The 20,506-nt window shown below is 38.6% G+C and overlaps 1 protein-coding gene across 1 annotated transcript in view; it reads left to right on the forward strand.

Annotated features, from left to right (window-relative positions):
- Nucleotides 1-20,506, forward strand: part of LOC118799904 (chemokine-like protein TAFA-1) — a 294,624-nt gene that overhangs the window by 225,348 nt on the left and 48,770 nt on the right. The window contains exon 3 of the mRNA XM_036559998.1: nucleotides 19,258-19,398. Coding sequence (XP_036415891.1) covers nucleotides 19,258-19,398 — 141 coding nt within the window. The remainder of the gene's footprint in view (nucleotides 1-19,257; nucleotides 19,399-20,506) is intronic.

Genomic DNA, 20,506 nt, shown 5'->3' on the forward strand with positions numbered 1-20,506 from the left:
GAGGTTCTTCTTGACAGCTACACATCCTTTCAGACCCACAGCGCTGAGTCATCTTCTCACAGTGGAAGGATGGACAGAAACACCTGTGGATATTTTCAGATCTGAAGCAGCTTGATTTTCTCCTCTCTCTCAAAGATGAAAGCTTTAAGTGCTGTTTATCTGATGGGGGCAGTTTTGGTGTCTACCAGGTCTTTCAGGTGGTTGTTAGGAGCCCCATTTTCTCTTTAGCTTTTAACCATTTTTTGAACTCCTCATAGAAAACATTTTCCTTTCTCTTTCCCTATTCAAGTGGATTATCTTAGATCCAATCTCCCTAGAAATATCTCCTGAAAACACCTTGTGCTTAATCACTGTCTTGACTGGAAAGTAAACAAATGAATGGCAGTCTCTGACTTTTGTACAGTACTGTAAAAGTTCAATTACTGATTGTAGCCCATCTGTTGTCATGCACTTTTTCTTCCGTCTTTTCGCTATTGCTTGTTGGTCAGTCTCTGACCACAGGACCACTGTTGATCACATGTTATTTCGTTGGTGGATCATTCTGAACGAAGCAATATTCTTCTGAGAACTGGGTTGCACCACGTTTGCCTAAGTTTGTACTTAAGTGTGTAAAGTCTTTACTGAGTCCTTAGTTACACTAGATAGTTTCAAACTATCCTTTTACTAAATTTGGTTGCATCACAAATCCACAAGTTGTATCTTAACTAGTAACAACTAACTAATGCATGTTATTTTAACTGACTAAAATAACTTAATAAATACACTGAGTAAAACAAATGATTTATAGCCACTGTCTGTCTTATTCTGTAATATTTCTCTCAGACAGCCAAATATGCAGCTTTTTCAATGACAGTTTTTGGATAACCGACGCTACAGCAGGCCAGTTTAGCCTTTTGTGCAGCTGCTGAGTCTCACTGAGCTGGAGCTGTGGGTCTTTAGCCTCATGCTCGGAGTTTAGACCAGGGTGATGATTAGAGCTGTAAGAAAAATCACAGTGTATAGCATTTCGAATTTTTAGCTTAGTTAACCAAAAACATCATGTTTTTGTTCTTTTTTAGCTTTCTTTGTGGTTTCTGATGGTTTTCCCAACACTTACACCTCTTGAGGGGGAGGCGTAAATATTTAATGACTACTAAGCTCAACGTTAAAACTAGTTTGTGTGGTGCAACTCATTTGGATTTAATAATGCATAAACCTGAATTTAGTAAACTTACGTTACAACTAGTCTATGTTTGAACTTACACAGAGCTGGTGCATCCAACCACTGACCTTTAAGGAGGATTCCAGCAGAAACTGACCATAGAATGGCTAAACACAAAATGTGCATCAACAGATGGCCCCCAGCAAGGGTGTCCAATTTGAGACCTAGAGGGCTGCAGTCCAGCACAATTTGCTGATTTCTCTGCTTTAGCACACCCACCAAACCTGATAATGAATAGAAGTGCTGGATCAGGTGCATTTCAACAGGGAAATCAACAAACTGTGCTGGATTGCGGACCTTCAGGACCAGAGTTGGGTATCCTGGGCTACAGTTTTTGAAGCGGTATATTCTTTGTTGTGTTATACAGTGTTCTGTATTGGAGTGTTATGTCCCTCAGCTTTGACAGAATACATAATTTTATAACATTTTAATATTCTCTCACTAATATGCAGCATATATATCACGCAAATACATTGTACAACCATTAGAAATCCCTGTGGTGTCAACCAATCCTGACTGTTGGCTAGCCACTGACCTATAGACTACTCAATACAGCTGATCTAGCATTTGCATAACTCTTACCTTGTTCATCAAACAAAATCATAGAGAAAGTGATTCTAGTTTTATTTAGTCAGTCAAGTTTTTACTCTTTCAGTCAAAGAAAAGAAGCCATGTAAGTGTCTAGGTAGCCAGCGAACTAGCTAGCTTTAGCTTTTAGCTTGGTAGCCTCCTTAACAGATGTCATTTATGTCACTTGAGTAATCCATTCTCTCCATTGTAATGCTGGTTTGAAGTTAGTAGAGTTGTACAGCTGTAGTAAGATAAGGCTTCCTAGCAGTAAAGTTAGCTTTTTTCACATTCGCCAACAGAAATAAACAAACATTTCAAACAGCCTGTCCCCAAAAATCCACCCTGAAGGAGTTGTTGTTTTTCGAAAAGTTCCTCATAACTTATAAATAAATACATCTTCAGAAGGGGGCTAGTCTTTGAACTGGAACATCTTGCTTTGAGACCACTGCAGCACTGCTAGCATGAGTTAGCATGTTTACATCAGATGTAGTGATGATAATGTTGTCATTTTGGCCACAGTATAATCCAGAAAAGTCAACATACAAGATTGAAGTTTCTAATAAAGTGGCCATTGTATAATCACCTGGAAACAGCAGTTACGGTTGCCAGGTAACTGTAGAATTTATGACTTTAATACTTTAGTTACACAGTGGCTTTGGTGACAGTGTGACTTTAGCACTTTAGGTTTGACCTCTTTTAAGTTGCATCCCAGTTCATGGTCCCTACCACTGTACCCCTGAGCAAGGCACCTAACCCCCAAGCTGATTCTGGGGACTTCTCTGCTGTTGGTAATGTTTGCTCATATAAGGAAATCCCATTTGCAAAATTGGCTTTGACTTTTTGGACTTTTTATCATGAACGTTGATTTTTTTTTTTTCTTTAAGATGTTAAAGAGGAGTTTTGATGTGAACTTGTTTACAGTGGTGGTGATAGAAACCAGACATCTGGATTACATAAATACCTCCATTCACTCTTCTGGAAGCACACTGTATGTCCAAAAGTGTGTAGCCTCTGCTTTTCTGGGAAAGCTTTACACTAGATGTTGGAACATTGCTTTGAGGAGTTGATTGAATTCAGCCACAAGAGCATTACAGAGGTCAGGTACTGATGTTGAATGATCAGATCTGGACCACTCCAGCTCATCCCAAAGCTATTAGCTGGAGCTGGAGTTTTGTGTTCATCAAGGTACAAACAATACACCAATCAGGCATAACATTATGACCACCTCCTTGTTTCTACACTCATTGTCCATTTTATCAGCTCCACTTGCTATATAGGTGCACTTTGTAGTTCTACAGTTACGGACTGTAGTCCATCTGTTTCTCTGCATACTTTGTTAGCCCCCTTTTACCCTGTCCTTCAACGGTCAGGACCCCCACAGGACCACCACAGAGCAGGTACTATTTGGGTGGTGGACCATTCTCAGTAATAACACTGACGTGGTGGTGTGTTGGTGCATGTTGTGCTGGTCTGAGTGGATCAGACACAGCTGTGCTGCTGATAAAATGAACAATGAGCGTAGAAACAAGGAGGTGGTCATAATGTTATGCCTGATCGATGTAAATGTTCCCTCAAAGGTACAACAGTGGTTTTAAGGTCCAGTTGTATACCTTAAATAAGTTTTTCCAGGTTAAACGTATGTATTTGTACCTTTTCATAACCAAATGTTTTAAAACAAATTAAAAAGGCTGGAGACGAGACGGGGTGTGTGGAGTCAATACAACTTTGAAAATATAATTTCAATGGATTATGGTCCAGTTATGTTCCCAGACTAAAGGTACTGAGATGTATCCTTGAGGGTCCCACCCCAGTGACAAAAGGGGTACTGCCCCAGTGACAGTTTTATATGTTTATTTCTGAGAGTGTACATTCACTTTCCCTAAAGAGAGAGGCAAATGTGTACCTACTTATTCATACGTTGATACTTAAAATTCCTGACTTAACTTTTTAAAGTAGAAAAATAAAATGATGAGTCTGGAGTCAAGACAGGCATGGAGCCAATGCAACTTAAAAAATATAACCGGAATGGAATATAATACAATTATGTTCCCAGACTGAAGGTGCTGAAGATGTACCCCAGTGACAGCGTTGGTGTCCTAAAATGAACTTTTTTCTTTAGAATAGAGTTGACTGTCTCTCGGGCTGAAGCCTGTAGGACATCGCAGCTGTCAACTATAACACTACCTGTACCTGCAGCTTGGAGGTGAGAACGCATCGCTCAAATGAACAGTCACCAAAGCGTTGTTTTGCGATGCACTGTAAGAATTTAATCTGAAAGCTGTCTAGGCTTGCAGTCACACTGCATTGAATATGAGACAGTTTAAGCTGATGAATATGCAACAGTGTGTAAATGAGCCTCAGCTAAGTGAGACTTTTTGTTATTTTATTTATAGATATCAAAGTGTATGTGTTTTATATTAAAAAAAAACAAAACAGGAAAAACAACAGAATCACCCTGCCCCATGTCAGTGCCTCAAAGCTCATCATTACTTCGTTCAGTGCTTTTAATTGGCTGTTTAAGCAACCTAGTCATCCTCAATCTCCCCAGTCACCCAGACACCCACCTTTACCTCAACCACCATGGGAATGAGATTCTTATGCATGGCCACTGCTCAGTAAGGTGTGGGAACAGGATTCTAATGTGTGGCCACAACTTAGTAAGGCATGGGAATGGGATCTTAATGCGTGGCTATGACTTAGTAAGGCATGGGAACAAGAAAATTAAGTTGTGGCCATGACTTAGTAAGGCATGGGAATGAGATCCAAATGTGAGGCCATGACTTAGTAAGGCATGGGAATATGATCTTAATGTGTGGCCACAACTTAGTAAGGCATGGGAATGAGATCCTAATGAGTGGCCATGGCTTAGTAAGGCATGGGAATATGATCCTAATGTTTGGCAACAACTTAGTGAGGTATGGGAACAAGATCCTAATGCGTGGCCATGACTTAGTAAGGCATGGGAACAAGAAAATTAAGTCATGGTCACAACTTAGTAAGGCATAGGAATGAGGTCCTAATGCATGGTCATGACTTAATAAGGCATGGGAACAAGAAAATTCAATCATGGCCACGACTTAGTAAGGCATGGGAATATGATCCTAATGTGTGGCCACAACTTAGTAAGCCATGGGAACGAGATCCTAATGCGTGGCCACAACTTAGTAAGGCATGGGAACGAGATCCTAATGCATGGCCACAACTTAGTAAGGCATGGAAACGAGATCCTAATGTGTGGCCACAACTTAGTAAGGCATGGGAACAAGATTCTAATGCGTGGCCACAACTTAGTAAGGCATAGAAACGAGATCCTAATGCGGGTTCCCATGCCTTACTAAGTTGTGGCTACAACTAAATCATCTCATTCCCATGCTATACTAAGTCATTGCCACACATTAGGATCTCGTTTCCACCCATTATTTTTCTTTATATGGGATGTCACCAGCAGGGCTCCATACAAAGATGAGAGACCACCATTCATTTATTTGATTTCTAGTCAAAGACGTCCTGTCAAGAAGCCCCCATTGAGAAAAGGAAAGATGTTCTCAGTTCTCAGAACAATGGACTGACCACCCCAGAGTCCAGACCTCAACACCACTGACTGTGTTTGGATTTCTTGGGTTGTGAGAAGCAGAAGATGCAATGAACTTCTAATGCTGCGTTCAAATTTGCTTTGAAAAAGCATCATTCTGCACCTCATAGTGCTACACAGCCAATGGCAGCATGAAGCCGCTCAAACACGGGTATGGTGACCACAGTGCTGGTGAAAATGATTATCAGAGCTTAAGCAATGTATTTTTTTTTAAGGTCAAAAAGACAGGAGGACACTCTGTACCCTTGTTTTTTTTTTGGTTGTATAATACTAGGTCCATTTGGAATTCAGATGGATCCAAAGAGTTGTTTAACATCCATGGCTGTCAAAAGAATCAACATCCAGCTTATTTCACTGCTGCGGTCGACTGCAAAAGTTGTGGAACACTGAACTCTTGATGGATCATTTTGCTCACTGCTGAAGTCTGTGGAACGCTGTTGCTTGCGTTGGCAGAATTTTCCGTTGAAAACAATGGAACATCTGCTTTGCCGTCGTCTATCTACAGCAAACATGTGAACGCAGTGTAAGACTAAACTTTGGAGGTGTGGAAATTATCAGATTTCTTTGAAACACTGAAAGCAAGTCTCCTTACATAGAAGCTGTGATAAAAGTGAAGAGTGGACATAATAAGTATTAGAAAGAAAAAAATACTACTATGTTTAGTAGTTTTCTATGTAGTGTAAGTTTTCTGTTTTTTCCTGATGCTGAAAAACAAGTGACTTGTACTTAAAGGCAATTTAAATAAATGAAAGGGTCATCTGAAAAGCTTTGACCTACAACTTAGGTCCCGCCTAGCACTTACTAGGCTACTACTGGACTAAGATGAAACAAAACTCTATACAAATCATTCCTGAACTCTTATTCTGCACCTTTCTATTAATCTTCTGTTAATTTAAATCATATGTACTATATATACTACTACAAAAATATCTTAACTCCAAAAGCCACAACAGTTTCTGCTAAGCCAGTTATCTCCAGATCACAAATCCAGGTAGAAAAGCATTAGGGATGCATCCTAACTTCCCCTAAATATCCTGAAATCCACTAAATAGTCAACTCTTTTTAGATGTTAAGTCTATTTAAAGCTTCAGTTTTTCTCTGTTGAAAATAGACTTTTATTCTTTCTCAGTAGGTAGATGTGACAGGCAAAAGCATTAACTAGCATAATACTAGCATACTGGTATAATTCATCTTAAATCTATCCGAAATGTCTAGTATTTCTCATTTTGAGCCCGTTTTAAGAGTAGCGTTAAATTATTTAACTTATTTCTAGACATATTTTACATGTTTTAAGTTTGTTTATCTAGTGAAATTCGTAAGAAACAATGCTGATTATTTATTAGCCTTATTTCTTGAAGCAGGCACAATTATTTGTGAGTGAATTCAGACTTTCAACTAGACAAAATAAAAGTCCCTTTCTGTTAATGTCCTGTTCATTTAGATCATGTGTAGTTTGTGGTCCTCGGACCGTACTACAGAAATATCTATAACATTTCCAAACTCAGTGATCTTATCTCAACTCCAGATAGGAAAAGAGTATTGCAGAAGCATCCTAACTTGATAAAGTCCCCTAAATAGTTAACTAACCTTTTAGTTACCACAGTGATGTTAAGTCTATTTTAAGTTACAGTTTTTACTTTTAGCTGTTCTGTTGAAAATAGATGTTTATTCTTTCTCAATAGGTAGATATGACAGGCATTATAGCATGTACCAGCAAAATACTAGCGTATTAACATAATTGGCCTTAAATCTAGCCAATAAGTCTAGTATTTAAAGAGTGGACGTGACTGATGAGGCCGGCGCACTGCACAGTGGTGTTAAACTGTATCCACTTATACTGTTTTGTGTCTGTGCTGTTATCTGGTGTCGACCAGAGGAGGATGGGTTCCCCTTTTGAGTCTGGTTCCATTCAAGGTTTCTTCCTCCTGTTGAGGGAGTTCTTCCTTGCCACTGTCACCAAGGCTCGCTCACTGGGGGGCGTGACTTGAATTTGACTATTTCTCATTTTGAAATCCCCTACATAATGAACTAACATAAGGATGGTGTCTTAACTACTCTTTTATTAGATTTTATTTTTTGCAGTGACATCACTTATTTCAGTACAGTGTTTACGTCTAACAGCCATACGCCTCTGATCAGCTGCTTGGTAACAGACATGACAATAACTGATTTTTATCGAATAGTTTTACGAATTTTACCTTGATGTACAATGTTGTCAGAAAATCAATCCAAACTTAAGATTTGCTTCTGTAATCTGAATTAGTGAACATGTTTTACTTGAACTTTGGAACACTGTGTGCTGCGCCAGTTGCACCTACTCTGCTTGCTCATCCAGAGGTAGTGTTGTTGAACTTTATTAAAATTAAAAGCAAACAGAGACACTTAGAGGTGCCCACAGTACACAAACACATATCCAAAAGGGCAGTGGAGAGGAGGTTACTGGTGGAGGACTGAGAACACAGTGTAAATGAGTTTAGGGTTGGCCGCAGAGCCTGAGTGGCAATTTGTCCCATAAGCAATGCTACAGTGAGGCTCCACACTCTTCTGGAGCTCTAAGGGCCGGGGAAGTCGGCCGGTGGTTAACTGTGAAGACAGCGGCTTCCCTGACCTCAAACGCAAAACACATACACATACCACTTAGCACAGGTACAATGAAGTAAATCCCATTGCTGGCCTTAGAAAATATATATTGCCACTTTTTTTTTTCATTTTGGCCACTAAAATGCAAAGCCTGTAGGCTTAGTGGCCACTTATTTGTTGCTGGTATCCCTTTTTAACAAATAACCAGACCTGTTAAATTTCCACTCATTAAAAAATACCCATCATTAAACTTTTTCTGCTGGCCATTTAGTGGCCATTCCAGAAAAAGATGGCCATTAAGGGTTAGTAAAGGAAATGGCTCCATTTAGGTTCCATTTCATGCTTAAATGGTTCTTTGCATGGTGAACGTGACTGAAGTGCCCTTGAGCAAGGCACCTAACCCCCAACTGCTGCCCGGGCGCCGTGGATAGGGCTGCCCACCGCTCCGGTCAAGTATGCTCACCGGCCCCTCGTGTGTTTGTGTTCACTAGTGTGTATGTGGTGTTTCACTGCACGGATGGGTTAAATGCGGAGGTCTAATTCCGAAAGAAGAAGAAAGAAATGGTTCTTCAGTTTGGTGGAGACTGTGTTGTATATGGTTCTGTGCAGAATCTTTTTAAAAATGGTTCTATATAGCACCTATAATTGTTGTTCTGTTGTTAGGAGCATGACATTGTAACAATAGAAGGTGCTCAGGTGCTATAAAGAGCAATTTTTCTAAGAGTATAGGACTTTTCTAGTGTGTTGAGCTGCTAGCGAGTAACGAGGGGTGAAACTGGAGGGGTGAGAACCCCCTGCTGTGAAAACAATCCACACCTGTCCACAAAGAAGGCTGTGTGAACAGAATAGCTGTAGCCTGTAGCATTTAAAATCGCATTTAAACACCATAAAAAGCTTCTTTATAAATGTTGACTTGCTTATTGTTATTGAAGAAAAAGATGCATTGAACTGAGGGTCAAGTAAAACAGGCAGGAATTGAATTTAAAGGTGTAAAGGGGTTAAATACACATCATGGTCAGAGCAAAAATTCATATTTCTGCAATGGTCATTTTTCCAGAGAAGGGAAACAACATTCTTTAATGTTGTGTGGCTGATGTCGTGTTTATACTGTATCAGTTTTGCCTTTCAGTCTTTAGCGGTTAGGTGAGGTTAAATATATCTGAAGCCCTTGAGGTTTCAGCTCTTGGTTTGTAGTGTCCAGCAGGCCTGGCGTGCCACTGGGCGAGCTTTTCAAAAAAGTGACAGTAATACATAGTGAGCGAGCCGTCGAACAAGGCAACCAACGTTTGTAATTTAATCTCGGGGGTGGACGTTTCAGGCCGAGATGAGAACGAGAGGGGATAAGTCTTTCCAGAGGCGTGGGGCTAAATGAACGAACCGTGATTGTGCCTCGAGACGGGGCAGATTTTACAGTGATTTAGCTCCAAAAGCAGAAATTATTCATCAGATTCAGAGGCCTTGCAGATCTGGCGTTCCATCTCTCGCGCTTGCACGGTTCTAAGGAGGATAGAAGTTGCCTGGATTATGGAGTGACTTTCCAAAAAGAAGAGAGACAAAGCACAGTGATCAGCTTAGCATGATCAGCTTAGCATGTAGCATCACTTTCCTCACTAGCTAAGATTATCTCAACATGATGCGCTTTTTTGAGAGACTGTTTCTCCTTTTTCTGTCTTCTCCTGCCCTCAAACAACCCTGAGCACACATATACAGACTAGGGCTGCATTTAATTGTGCATTTATCAATTTATTTGCTTTATTTCTAGTACAAATAACCTGGAAAATATGTAGGATGTGATGGAAGAAAAAGATTTTTTCATCTTCAGTACAAGTTTATTGTTCTGAGAAACCCAGTTTGGAAACCTGCAACTTGTTTATGTTTACACTGACCTTCATAAGACCCTCCCTACACCACATAACTCTGCCCATCTCCATCTAAGATGCAGCTAAGATGGTTAGCAACCTGCGCTACACTGTAATCCCACATTTTGTTCGAACTTAAATTAATTCTGTTTTATATAAAACTAAATATGTATCCCACAAATTACTCAACTATTCCAAGGTAAGGGAACCTTTTGATGATTTTGTGCACTCAGGTGGCATTTCTGAGTTGAATGTATTGCAGTTTAGTTTAGTCTGTTGCCATGGCAGCTTTGAAACAACCACATTTTAGAACTGAAACTTCACTGCTGTATGTTTGAATCACTTTTCTCTCATTAAAGTTACCCAACAAGTGCGTATAACTGAGTGAAACTGTGTTGTTTAAGTGAAATACAGTGATATTTTTGTTGTTAAGTTGACCTTGTTGGGCAAAACTTACTTATTTCCCATTGGCTCCCAGCTCCATCTATTTGCATATTGGGTGTTTCTTTCCCTTTGTTTTACTCACCATGAGCATCTTTTCATTCCACTCGGGTCACCTTTCCTCAGGTGAAGGCAAAAACATTCTTTACATTCAATGCAAGTTAATAGAAAGAGATTTGATCCCAAGCAATGGAATCATTTTGGAGCATTTCTATTGGTCCGTTCATCATAAAAATTTTCACATGATGTGAAGGACAGCTGCCTTGTTCAAATGATTTAGAAAAGTAAAAGTCATAAAAAATGGAGATGCATGTTTTTCTTTGGACAGTGATGATGTTTCATTCAGCCGCCTGACCTTATGTTGTAGGCTAAAAGGGCAAGTTATCGTTATCCTTGCTGCCAAATGAGGGCCTGTATTGGCGGATGACCACATTCACACTAAAGGTAAACCCTTAGTCAGTGGTCAATGTCATTAAATTAGGAAAAAAGTTTCTTAAATGTCCATTGATGTGTATTTAGGTTGACAAAACGTTGACATAAAATAACAAGAAATTATGAGTTCCATAAACACACATTTACATTAATCCAGCACAAAAAATTTAGTTATTCTAACATGCAGTGTTTAAATATATTGAACTTAAACTTGCTGGTTGGTTCACCAATAAACCAACTCTTTTAGGGTGATGGGTTACCTTAAATTTTTTAAGTCATGTGAACTTGTTTGGGTTTTCAGTGTAGCAGATTCAAAACCTATAGGGAAAAACAACCTGTGCTGCCAAAAAACTTGGCAAACAAGAATTAACACCGTAAGCGCTTTACTACATAAAGTTGGAGGTGGAATTCCGACGTTCCTCCTGGACAGGTATGTGAACAATATACGTATATAGAGTAGCTTGAGTGGCCAACTTTACATAACAAGTCAAGTACGTAAATCTTCTTCTGTCAGAGATCCAGATAAAGTAACACTTTGGATGAAACACTTTCATAGAGGCTGAAGTTGGCGTCCATATTAAAAGCTTCTGTAAAGGTTAAATTTGCCTCATTGCAAAGAAAACAGGACAGGGTTGCTATTCTCAAGCATTAAATCGATCTGAATTGAATGCTAAATGGTTATAGGACTGTCACTTTACTATTACTCTGGACAAAAGGAGTTAGCATGATGCTATACTTTTATCATCTGTATCTAAATAGCCAAGAAAGGCAACCCTAATAAACAGGCAATAACTAGAAAGTGAAGTCATATCAGTGCTTCCTAATGCTGGCAAACTCTGAACTTTGGTCACCTTTGATTCTACAGGTGTGCTTTGTGCTGGGAAAGAATGGGAGGATATCGATCCAGTCAATGTAGTTCACCTATTTGACCACTAGAGGTTTGCATATCTTCAATTATGACTCATTTACCTTTAATGATTGTTTCTATATTTAAGCAATCTATTAATTATTATTCGCTTAATCAACTGAACAATTCACACTGTTGCCTCTCAGATTGCCCCACCAGAGCTTTGGGTTTGACAACACAACATGAGCATATCGCCCCCTACCCTTACTGTAGTATACTGCACTGTAATCTGACATAATGACTACATATATCAACACTTTTATTTTCAGTTATTATGTTGAGTTTCATGTCAATGTCTAGAATGAATGAAAATCTTTGGCAACAAATCATTGCAGCAATACACAGACTCCCTCTTATTTTAACAGACCCTCGTCAACTAGAGGGTCTGTTAACTTAAATTCCTGACACATCTGGTAGAAAGGCAGAGGTCAGTGCAGGACTGATCTTGAGTTAAAGGAAGAAACTTTTCTCCTTTCTCCATCTCCTCCTGCCCTCACGCCATGCCGAACAGCAGGCCCTGCCCCCTCCTGCGCTGATGTAAATGTGGGCTAGACGGCTGGCGGCTGGACGTGTGTCTGGTGAAGATAAAGTGTGTTTCCGCGGGCGACGGTGCAGGCGGCCGGCTGATGGAGGGCCTCTCTGCGGCCGTCCCACAGGCTGGATTAGCCTAGCGCTTTATAATTGTGTGAAAGGGGCACTACCACAGGCACTGTCATTAGTCACCAGAGCTGGACACAGGCACTCTCCTCCACTCTCCTCTTCACCTTTAACCTCTCTTCTCTTCTCCTCTCTTTTCTTCCCTTCATCTTCTCTTCTCTTATCACTTCTCTGCTCTGTTTTCTTTTCTAATCTTTACTTTGCTGTTCTGTTTTCTTGTTCTCTCTTCTGTGCTTTCTGCTCTTCCTTTTTTCTCTTCTCTTCTCTTCTCTTCTCTGTTTTTTTTTACTTTTCCTCTTCCTTTTTTCTGTTCTCATCTGTTCTCTTCTTCTTTTCTCTTCTTTTTCTCACTTGTCTTCTCTTCCACTTTGCACTTCTTTCTCTTCCTCTCTTTTCTTCTCTTCTCTTTTCTTTTCTTCTCTTCTCCTCTATTCTCTTCTGTTTGTTTCTCATCTACTCTGCTGCTCTGTTCTCCTTTCTATTCTTCTCTACTTTGCTGTTCTGTTTTCTTGTTCTCTCTTCTCCTCCCTGCTTTCTCTTTCTTTTCTCTCTACTCGTCCTCTTTTCTCTTCTCTTTTCTTCGCTTTTCTTTTTATCTGACCTCTTTCGCTTTTCCCTTCTCTTCTCTTCCCTTCTCTTCTCTTCTCTTCTCTTTTCTTATCTTCTCCTTCTTTTTTCTTCTCTTCTCTGTTTTCCACTTTTCCTCTTCCACTTTTCTGTTCTGTTCTCTTCAGTTCTCTTCTCTTCTTCTTTTCTCTTCTCTTTCTCACTTCTCTTCTCTTCTACTTTTCACTTCTTTCTCTTCCTCTTTTCTCCTCTCTTCTCTTCTCTTCCTCTGTTTTCTTCTTCTCTCTTTTCTTTTCTTCTCTTCTCCTCTATTCTCTTCTCTTCATTTCCTATCTACTATGCTGCTCTGTTCTCCCTGCTATTCTTCTCTACTTTGCTGGTCTGTTTTCTTGTTCTCTCTTCTCCTCCCTGCTTTCTGTTTCTTTTCTCTCTCTTTTCTCATCTGTTCCTCTCTTTTCTTTCTCTTTTCTCATCTTTCTCTTCCTCTCTTCTCTTCTCTCTTTTCTTCTTCTCTTCTTTGCTTTTCTCTTTCCTCTTTCATGCTCTGTCGTTTTCTCTTCTCTTATTTTTCTATTCTTTTCCGCCATGTCTCTCTATACTTCTCATCCATCTTTGCTTTATGCCTCTATATCTATCTCTCTTTTTATTCTTCTCAACTATTTATCTCTCCTTTCTTTACTTCCCTCCAGGCTCTTTCATTGTTATTCCAGCTGGTGACTTTTTTTTTTGCCCTCTCTATTTTTTTCCATTCTTTTTGTCACAATGGGGTCCTTTCTGCCGCAGTGCGTGTCCTGCAGCCACACATGTCCTGTACAGTGTGTGTGTGTGTGTGCGTGTGTGTGTGTGTGTGTGTGTGTACGCGCATGTGTGCGTGTGCATCTCTATATGGGTGTGTGTATATATGTAGGTGTATATGTTAATCTCACTCAGCCACTCATTCCAGCAACATACTGTCCTCTTCATCTCTCCTCCAAGCCTGTCTCCCTCCTCTTCTTCCCTTCATCATCCCCCTGATCTAGAGAGCAGCCTTAGATGCAGCATATTTAGATAAGATAATCAGCATGCTTCAAGGGCAATTTGCAATGCACAGAAGAGAAGAATACATAGTAATTACATGGAGTGTCTGAGTGTAGGGAGAGCATCAGAGAGTCTGTAATTTCCTCTTTAGAGTCTTTTTTTATGAGGGACATTAAACTAATGCTACACTAACAGGTTACAACAGCACAGACGTTAATCTGATTGAGACACAGAAGCATTTGAGCTGGGAATGCTCCAGTTTCCGCGATGCTTATTAAAAGGCCCAATCAGAAACAGTGCTGCAGCCTCCCCAGGGCTTTCTGTGATTTCAGTGTCATGAAAGCGTGGTGAATGTATGTGTCATATAGCTTTAGAAGCTGCTCCATTTGAAAACTTCTACGATATTAACCCCCTGTTGAACGATGTTGCCTCAAGGCAACAAACTCATTTTCCTCACTTCACAATAACATTAAACATGTTTTAAGGCAACGGTAGGTTCAACAGTAAATGGAAGAGTTGAGTAAGTCAATAAAAAGCATGTACTTGGTCATACTATCTCCTATTGGGAATATTTAAACCTCTTTTTTTAACATTCAGTATCATTTTTTTTTTGTTATGAGAATTTGCAGAAATATATTTGTTGCCTAGAAGCAACATTGTGCAACAGTGGGATGGATTTAGCCAGTCACAAGCTAGGTCTCACCAGTTCAGGGAATATGGCTCTATATCATTTCTTCCCATTGTCACATAATGTTGCCTCAAGGCAACATACTCCAAAAGGATGCCTGCACACATTATTTCTTTTGAATGTTTTTGAATTTAATAATCCGAATCCAAAAAAAAATAAATCATGGACCACTTCATGCAAGAAAAGTCAATTGATTTTTGTAATGTGCGACCAGTAAGCAGACGCTCGCGGATGTAATTTGTTTTTCTTAAATTGCTCTCATTATGCATGCAATAGAGGGTTAAAGGGAAACTCCACTAATGTTTTAAAAATTCTGTAGGATTCATTCATTAAGAAGTAGACATTGTGAGATGTAGTCATTCATGTGAAATGCTCTGTTCTAGAGAAACTTGCAGAGTCAGAATTGTGGTGATGGGAACCAGACGTCTGAAGAGTTCAATGCCTCCAAAAGCTCCTTCACAGAAAATGATTACATTAATTTATTCCAAATATATTGCCTGATGCCTAAAACATTGTTGGCCTAAAATGTATTCATAGATGTAATAAAAAATAGGACCCAAAGAAGTTGTTTTAGATTTACCAGTATTTTGCCATTGTCATCATTACATATAAATGCTTAGAAGACACATCTATAGATGAACTGGTTTGGAAAATAATAAACTGGCTGTATTTGCCCCTGGTTTCTATTGCTACTACTGTAAAGAAGGGTTTCAAACCACACTAATTGGTTAAATCTCAAATTTGTAATTATTCAGAAATTTCGGAAGAAAAAATAGGATCGATGTTTAGACATCAAATGCAAAATCAAGCTTTTACCAAAGACACATACTTTAGCAAGTTTTGACTGAACCATCTTTGAATTCTCCTTCAACAAACTAATAATCATCAGATTCCTCCATTTGGGGAAGGCGTCCAAAGTGCAATACATGCTTTAAAATGTTTGTTGCTTGAAATTACACATTTCTACCAGAGAGGTCTCCAAATCCCCAAAACTTACATAGGTGCAGCTTTTAATTGTTTCTTCTTTGGGTCATGTTTTTATTGGGCAGACGATTTGGCCCCACCTATACATGACAAGTGACAGGTGTGACAGACATGATCATATAGGGATGAACAAAAATAGGCAGAACAGAATGTTCTAAATACAATCACAGTACAGACCCACACATTACTGAATATGCTGATATATAACCCAGCACTAAACACATTAAGGAGCTATACATTCTTTCAACATGAATCCTTTTTTGGAGCAGGTTAGAGTTTTGGTGAAAACTACCAATGTGGGACCGAACTCAGGATGTTAGTAGATGTTGTTGTTTCGGGATGCATAAGTACTTGTGTTTTGTCTCTGCCTTCTCAGGCGTATCATCCTTTTGTCTGTTCTGTTCTTTTACAAAATGTGTCACTAAAATATTCATGTGTGTTTCTGAAGCATGTCATTGCGAGGTCTGGGTGCCAGATGCGAGTCATGGATATGTGCGTATCTTTTGTCCAGTATGAGTCGTTGCTATACAGTCAGGTCGCTGACATTTTGTGCATTTTTGAGTACCTTTGATTGGTGCACATCACTGATATACATATTTTTCTCATGATTGTTTCTCAAATGTTTGTCTCGTAAATATTGCCCTACCTGAAGTATTGGAAGCTGTAAAGTTAGCCCTTAAAGATGTCTTAAAAACCCTTAAGAGTTGTCATTGTTGTTTTGCTGGACTGTTATAGTGTAATTACTTAATTATTACATAGTTTGTTAAATGAATTAGATTATTAGAGGTTTGAGTCTGCACCTTTATTCTTTTTCTGTTTCCATGTCAACAACATGACAAAAATATAGTTATTATTTTCCCAGACTATTCAAATATATGTATCTGTTATATAATATATGTTTCTGCACTTCTGTCATATATGTAATTATAAAGGTATTACATTTTCAAGAGATTTGTTTCTGCACTTCTGTCTTTTTCAATTTTACTATCAAAACATGACAAAACATGCTAAATGCTATTGTTGTTTCCCTTAACATTGCATATGTAACTACATAATTATTACATAGTTTGTTACATAATGAATCACATTTTTGAGCGTTTTCAGCCTTTTTTCTGCTTCACTGTCAAAACATGAATAAATTGGCAAAATAATGTGAAGGATGTTTTTTTTCTTTTCACAGACAAGATTATACAAAAGTACCTTTTCACCAATATAAATAAAATAAAAATAATAATAATAAGTTTGATTTATGTAGCATCTCTCACAGCCAAGGACTCTTTGGAGTCAGTTTGTTATATAATGAAATAGATTTTCAAGAGGTTTGATGCTTTTTCTGTTTCAATGTCAAAACTATGACAAGAACATGGCAAAAAAAAATTAGTTATTATTTTCCCAGACTATTCATATATAATTATTATATTGTTTGTTCAATATTGAAGTATTGTTCCATATTGAAGTAACATTTTTCAGAGGTTTGTTTCTGCACTTCTGCCATTTTCAATTTTGCTTTCAAAACATGACGAACAATGCCAAATAAAGCAGTTATTGTTTTCCTTCAAAAAGCATGTGTAATTACATAATTATTACATAGTTTGTTACAAACTGAATTGCAGTTTCAGACGTTTTCAGGCTGCACTTGTCATTTTTCTGTTTCACTGTCATAAAAATAAAAAAAGGGATGAAAAATTGTGAAGGATGATCATAACAGAAACAGGGACTCATCAAACAACAAAATCAAAGGAAATCCTGTGTACACAGTCATAATAGAAACATGATAGAGAACAAAGAAACTGAAAAATAAAATAAAGTAAACATAACCAAAGATATTCCAGAGAATGTAGACGGAAGCAAACAGACTGGACTTTGAATGACGAAACGGATGAGCTGAGTCAGAGATATAAAAGAAATGTGTTCCATAATTTAGGAGCCATTACACTAAATGAAAAGTGGACAGTTGGAAGGTAGAAATAAGAGCTTTAACTGGGCTTAAAAAATTGAACCCAAAATAGCCAAAGAACGTTCTGTCTGAGCCTGACCCGACCTACAACACCAAGTTTTGAGTCCAAAACTTAGATGTTGTGACCCAAACCAGCCCCTCATCACTGAAAAAGCTGAATAAAACCTGATAATATAGTAGCAGTTCATCAGACTGTAATGACCATGATAATAGCCATCATAAGGTCATGGAAAATTGAAGTGTAGTATGATATATTCACAAGTGTGTTCATCAAGCAACGCTTTTGAACATTCTAAATGTGTTAATCATTGATATAGCAAGACTTTAACCTTCACCTATTTAATCCTATGAACATAAACAGTTGTGAGCAAAAGTTTGGGCGCCCCTGGTCAAATTATGCTTTGTTGATTTTCTAAATAAAAACAAGTTGGCGAACACACTTCTGCACATTTCAATGCACAATTACTGTTTGTTTGCTGATTTTAACATACTAGAAAACCTAAAAATGTGGCCTTTACGAAACAGACTGTATGATTAATGTTTCATTTTTTAAATTGTGCCGATGTTGCTTACTAAAATTGGAAGAAAATGACATATTTAAGTTTCCTGTAGAGGATGTGTTAACCTATTTTCATTTAGAAAATCAACAAAACATATCATCTGCTTGGGGGTATTCAAACGTTTGAACATGACTTGATACCTTGTTGAAAACATAAAAATATTTTTGACTAAGCAAATTGAATATGAATGTCTTCTTTGCTGCATTAATCTGTTCTCTTCTGAACCAATTCATCCAGAATACCTGAAGGTATAAGTAGGATAAGTGGGGAGAAGGTCATCAGCTATATAGGGGGTCCATTTCTTCTTACAAACACCAGTGTGGTGTGAATTGGAAGTTTAGAATCTGGACTTTCAACACAGATTCTCCACTTGTCTCAACAAGCTATGGATGAGAAATAAGTTGCATTTAACTGCATCATATATTTGTCATCAATGGCAATAACGGGTTCTTCTAAGGGTTGATCATTTATAGGTCCACGTTTGGCTTGAATGGCTGTCAATGTTTGTAGGCTGTCCAACAACTGAAAGGAAACTGAATTAGGCCATGAAAATATCTGCCACTCTTTTCTTTAACCCCTTTTATTGCACACTACTATAACAGCTCAGCCAGTTTTCATTAAAGTCCCTGTAGATACTGAATAATAAGCCTTAATGTGTAACAAGTCTGGGATGTTAAGGGGTTAATCCAATGGCACATATCACTGTTGTTGGAACAAAACCTCCAAAATGAGAACTTTACAGGAGAAGGAAAAAACATACTCTGTTTTTAATGTAAGTCAATGAAACCAGACTTTTTTACAAGTAATTTTGGGTAATTTCTGTTGGTCCATTCATCAAAAAATTTTCTTTTGTTGATTTTCTGTGTTAAAGTAGCTGATTTTAACTGTGTCTAACTGTGTGAAACTGTGTCAAACTAATTTTTCTTCACATTTTACTGCTTAATTTCAATTTATATGCTGAGTTTAACATTGTGGAAAAAAACATAACATATAAAATATGCCATACATTTTGCACACGCCTTGTTTTGTTTTGTTCTTTTCCAATTTGATAACATTCAGCAAATAAACCCTCATTAATATTGCATTGAAATGTGCAGAAGTGTGTCAGAAAGTCAACGCAACGTATAATTTGATTGGGGCGCCCAAACTTTTGTATGCGACTGTATGTATTCATATTATACAGTGTACATATCACTGAGTGTGTAACTGATCTCTCGGTGTGTGTTTGTGTGTGTGTTTCTGCAGAGGGTGGAACGTGTGAGGTGATAGCAGCTCATCGGTGCTGCAATAAGAACCGGATTGAGGAACGCTCTCAGACGGTCAAGTGCTCGTGTCTGCCGGGTAAAGTGGCCGGAACGACACGCAACAAGCCCTCCTGCGTGGACGGTAAGAACTTTGGTGTCACGTTCTGTCACTAAAGGGTTCTGCTGTGTTCCAATTGTATATTTAACACTACATTCAACTTAGTATGTAGTATGTATGTTGTATATCTAGTATGCAGAATATAGTATACATTGATCAGCCATAATATTGAACGACCTCCTTGTTTCTACACTCTTTGTCCACTTTATCAGCTCCACCTACCATATAGGAGCACTTTGTAGTTCTACAGTTACAGACTGTAGTCCATCTGTTTCTCTGCTTACTTTGTTACCCTGTTCTTCAATGGTCAGGACCCCCACAGGACCACCACAGAGCAGGTACTATTTGGGTGGTGGATCATTCTCAGCACTGCAGTAACACTGACGTGGTGGAGGTGTGTTAGTGTGTGTTGTGCTGGTCTGAGTGGATCAGACACAGCAGTGCTGCTGGAGTTTGTGTCCACTCACTGTCCACTCTATTAGACACTCCTACCTTGTTGGTCCACCTTGTAGATGTAAAGTCAGAGACGATAGCTCATCTGTCACTACACAGTTTGTGTTGGTCATCCTCTAGTCCTTCATCAGTGGTCACAGGACGCTGCCCACAGGACGCTGCCCACAGGACGCTGCCCACAGGATGCTGCTGGCTGGATCTTTTTGGTTGGTGGACTATTCTCATTCCAGCAGTGACACTGAGGTGTTTAAAAACTCCAGCAGCACTGCTGTGTCTGATCCACTTGCACCAGCGCAACACACACTAAGACTACACTATAGAATATGGAACACATTTTGATGTATTTGTGACATATTAAACTCTTATTAGCTGTAAAGTAATAAACTTAGTTAAGTCAATAAACTTGACCCCGTAGAACTATCTAGAACCGATATGCTGATATGCTGCCATAATACAGTAATAAAATGTGAATTTAGGTGGAAATTCATGCTGAATAATTTGCATAACAAGATCTTCGAAAGTGTTCATTGTGCGTAATTACAAATATTTATGCAATTATTAATAGTTTCCACATAATAGGCCACTAAATGTGTACTAATACGGGTTGTAGGGAATAAAGCTTGATGCACAAAATGAAAAAAAACATTTAGAAGTGTCTAATTTGGGCTTTACTAAACAA

This window comes from Colossoma macropomum, unplaced genomic scaffold, assembly GCF_904425465.1.
Source record: "Colossoma macropomum unplaced genomic scaffold, Colossoma_macropomum, whole genome shotgun sequence".
Taxonomy (NCBI): domain Eukaryota; kingdom Metazoa; phylum Chordata; class Actinopteri; order Characiformes; family Serrasalmidae; genus Colossoma; species Colossoma macropomum.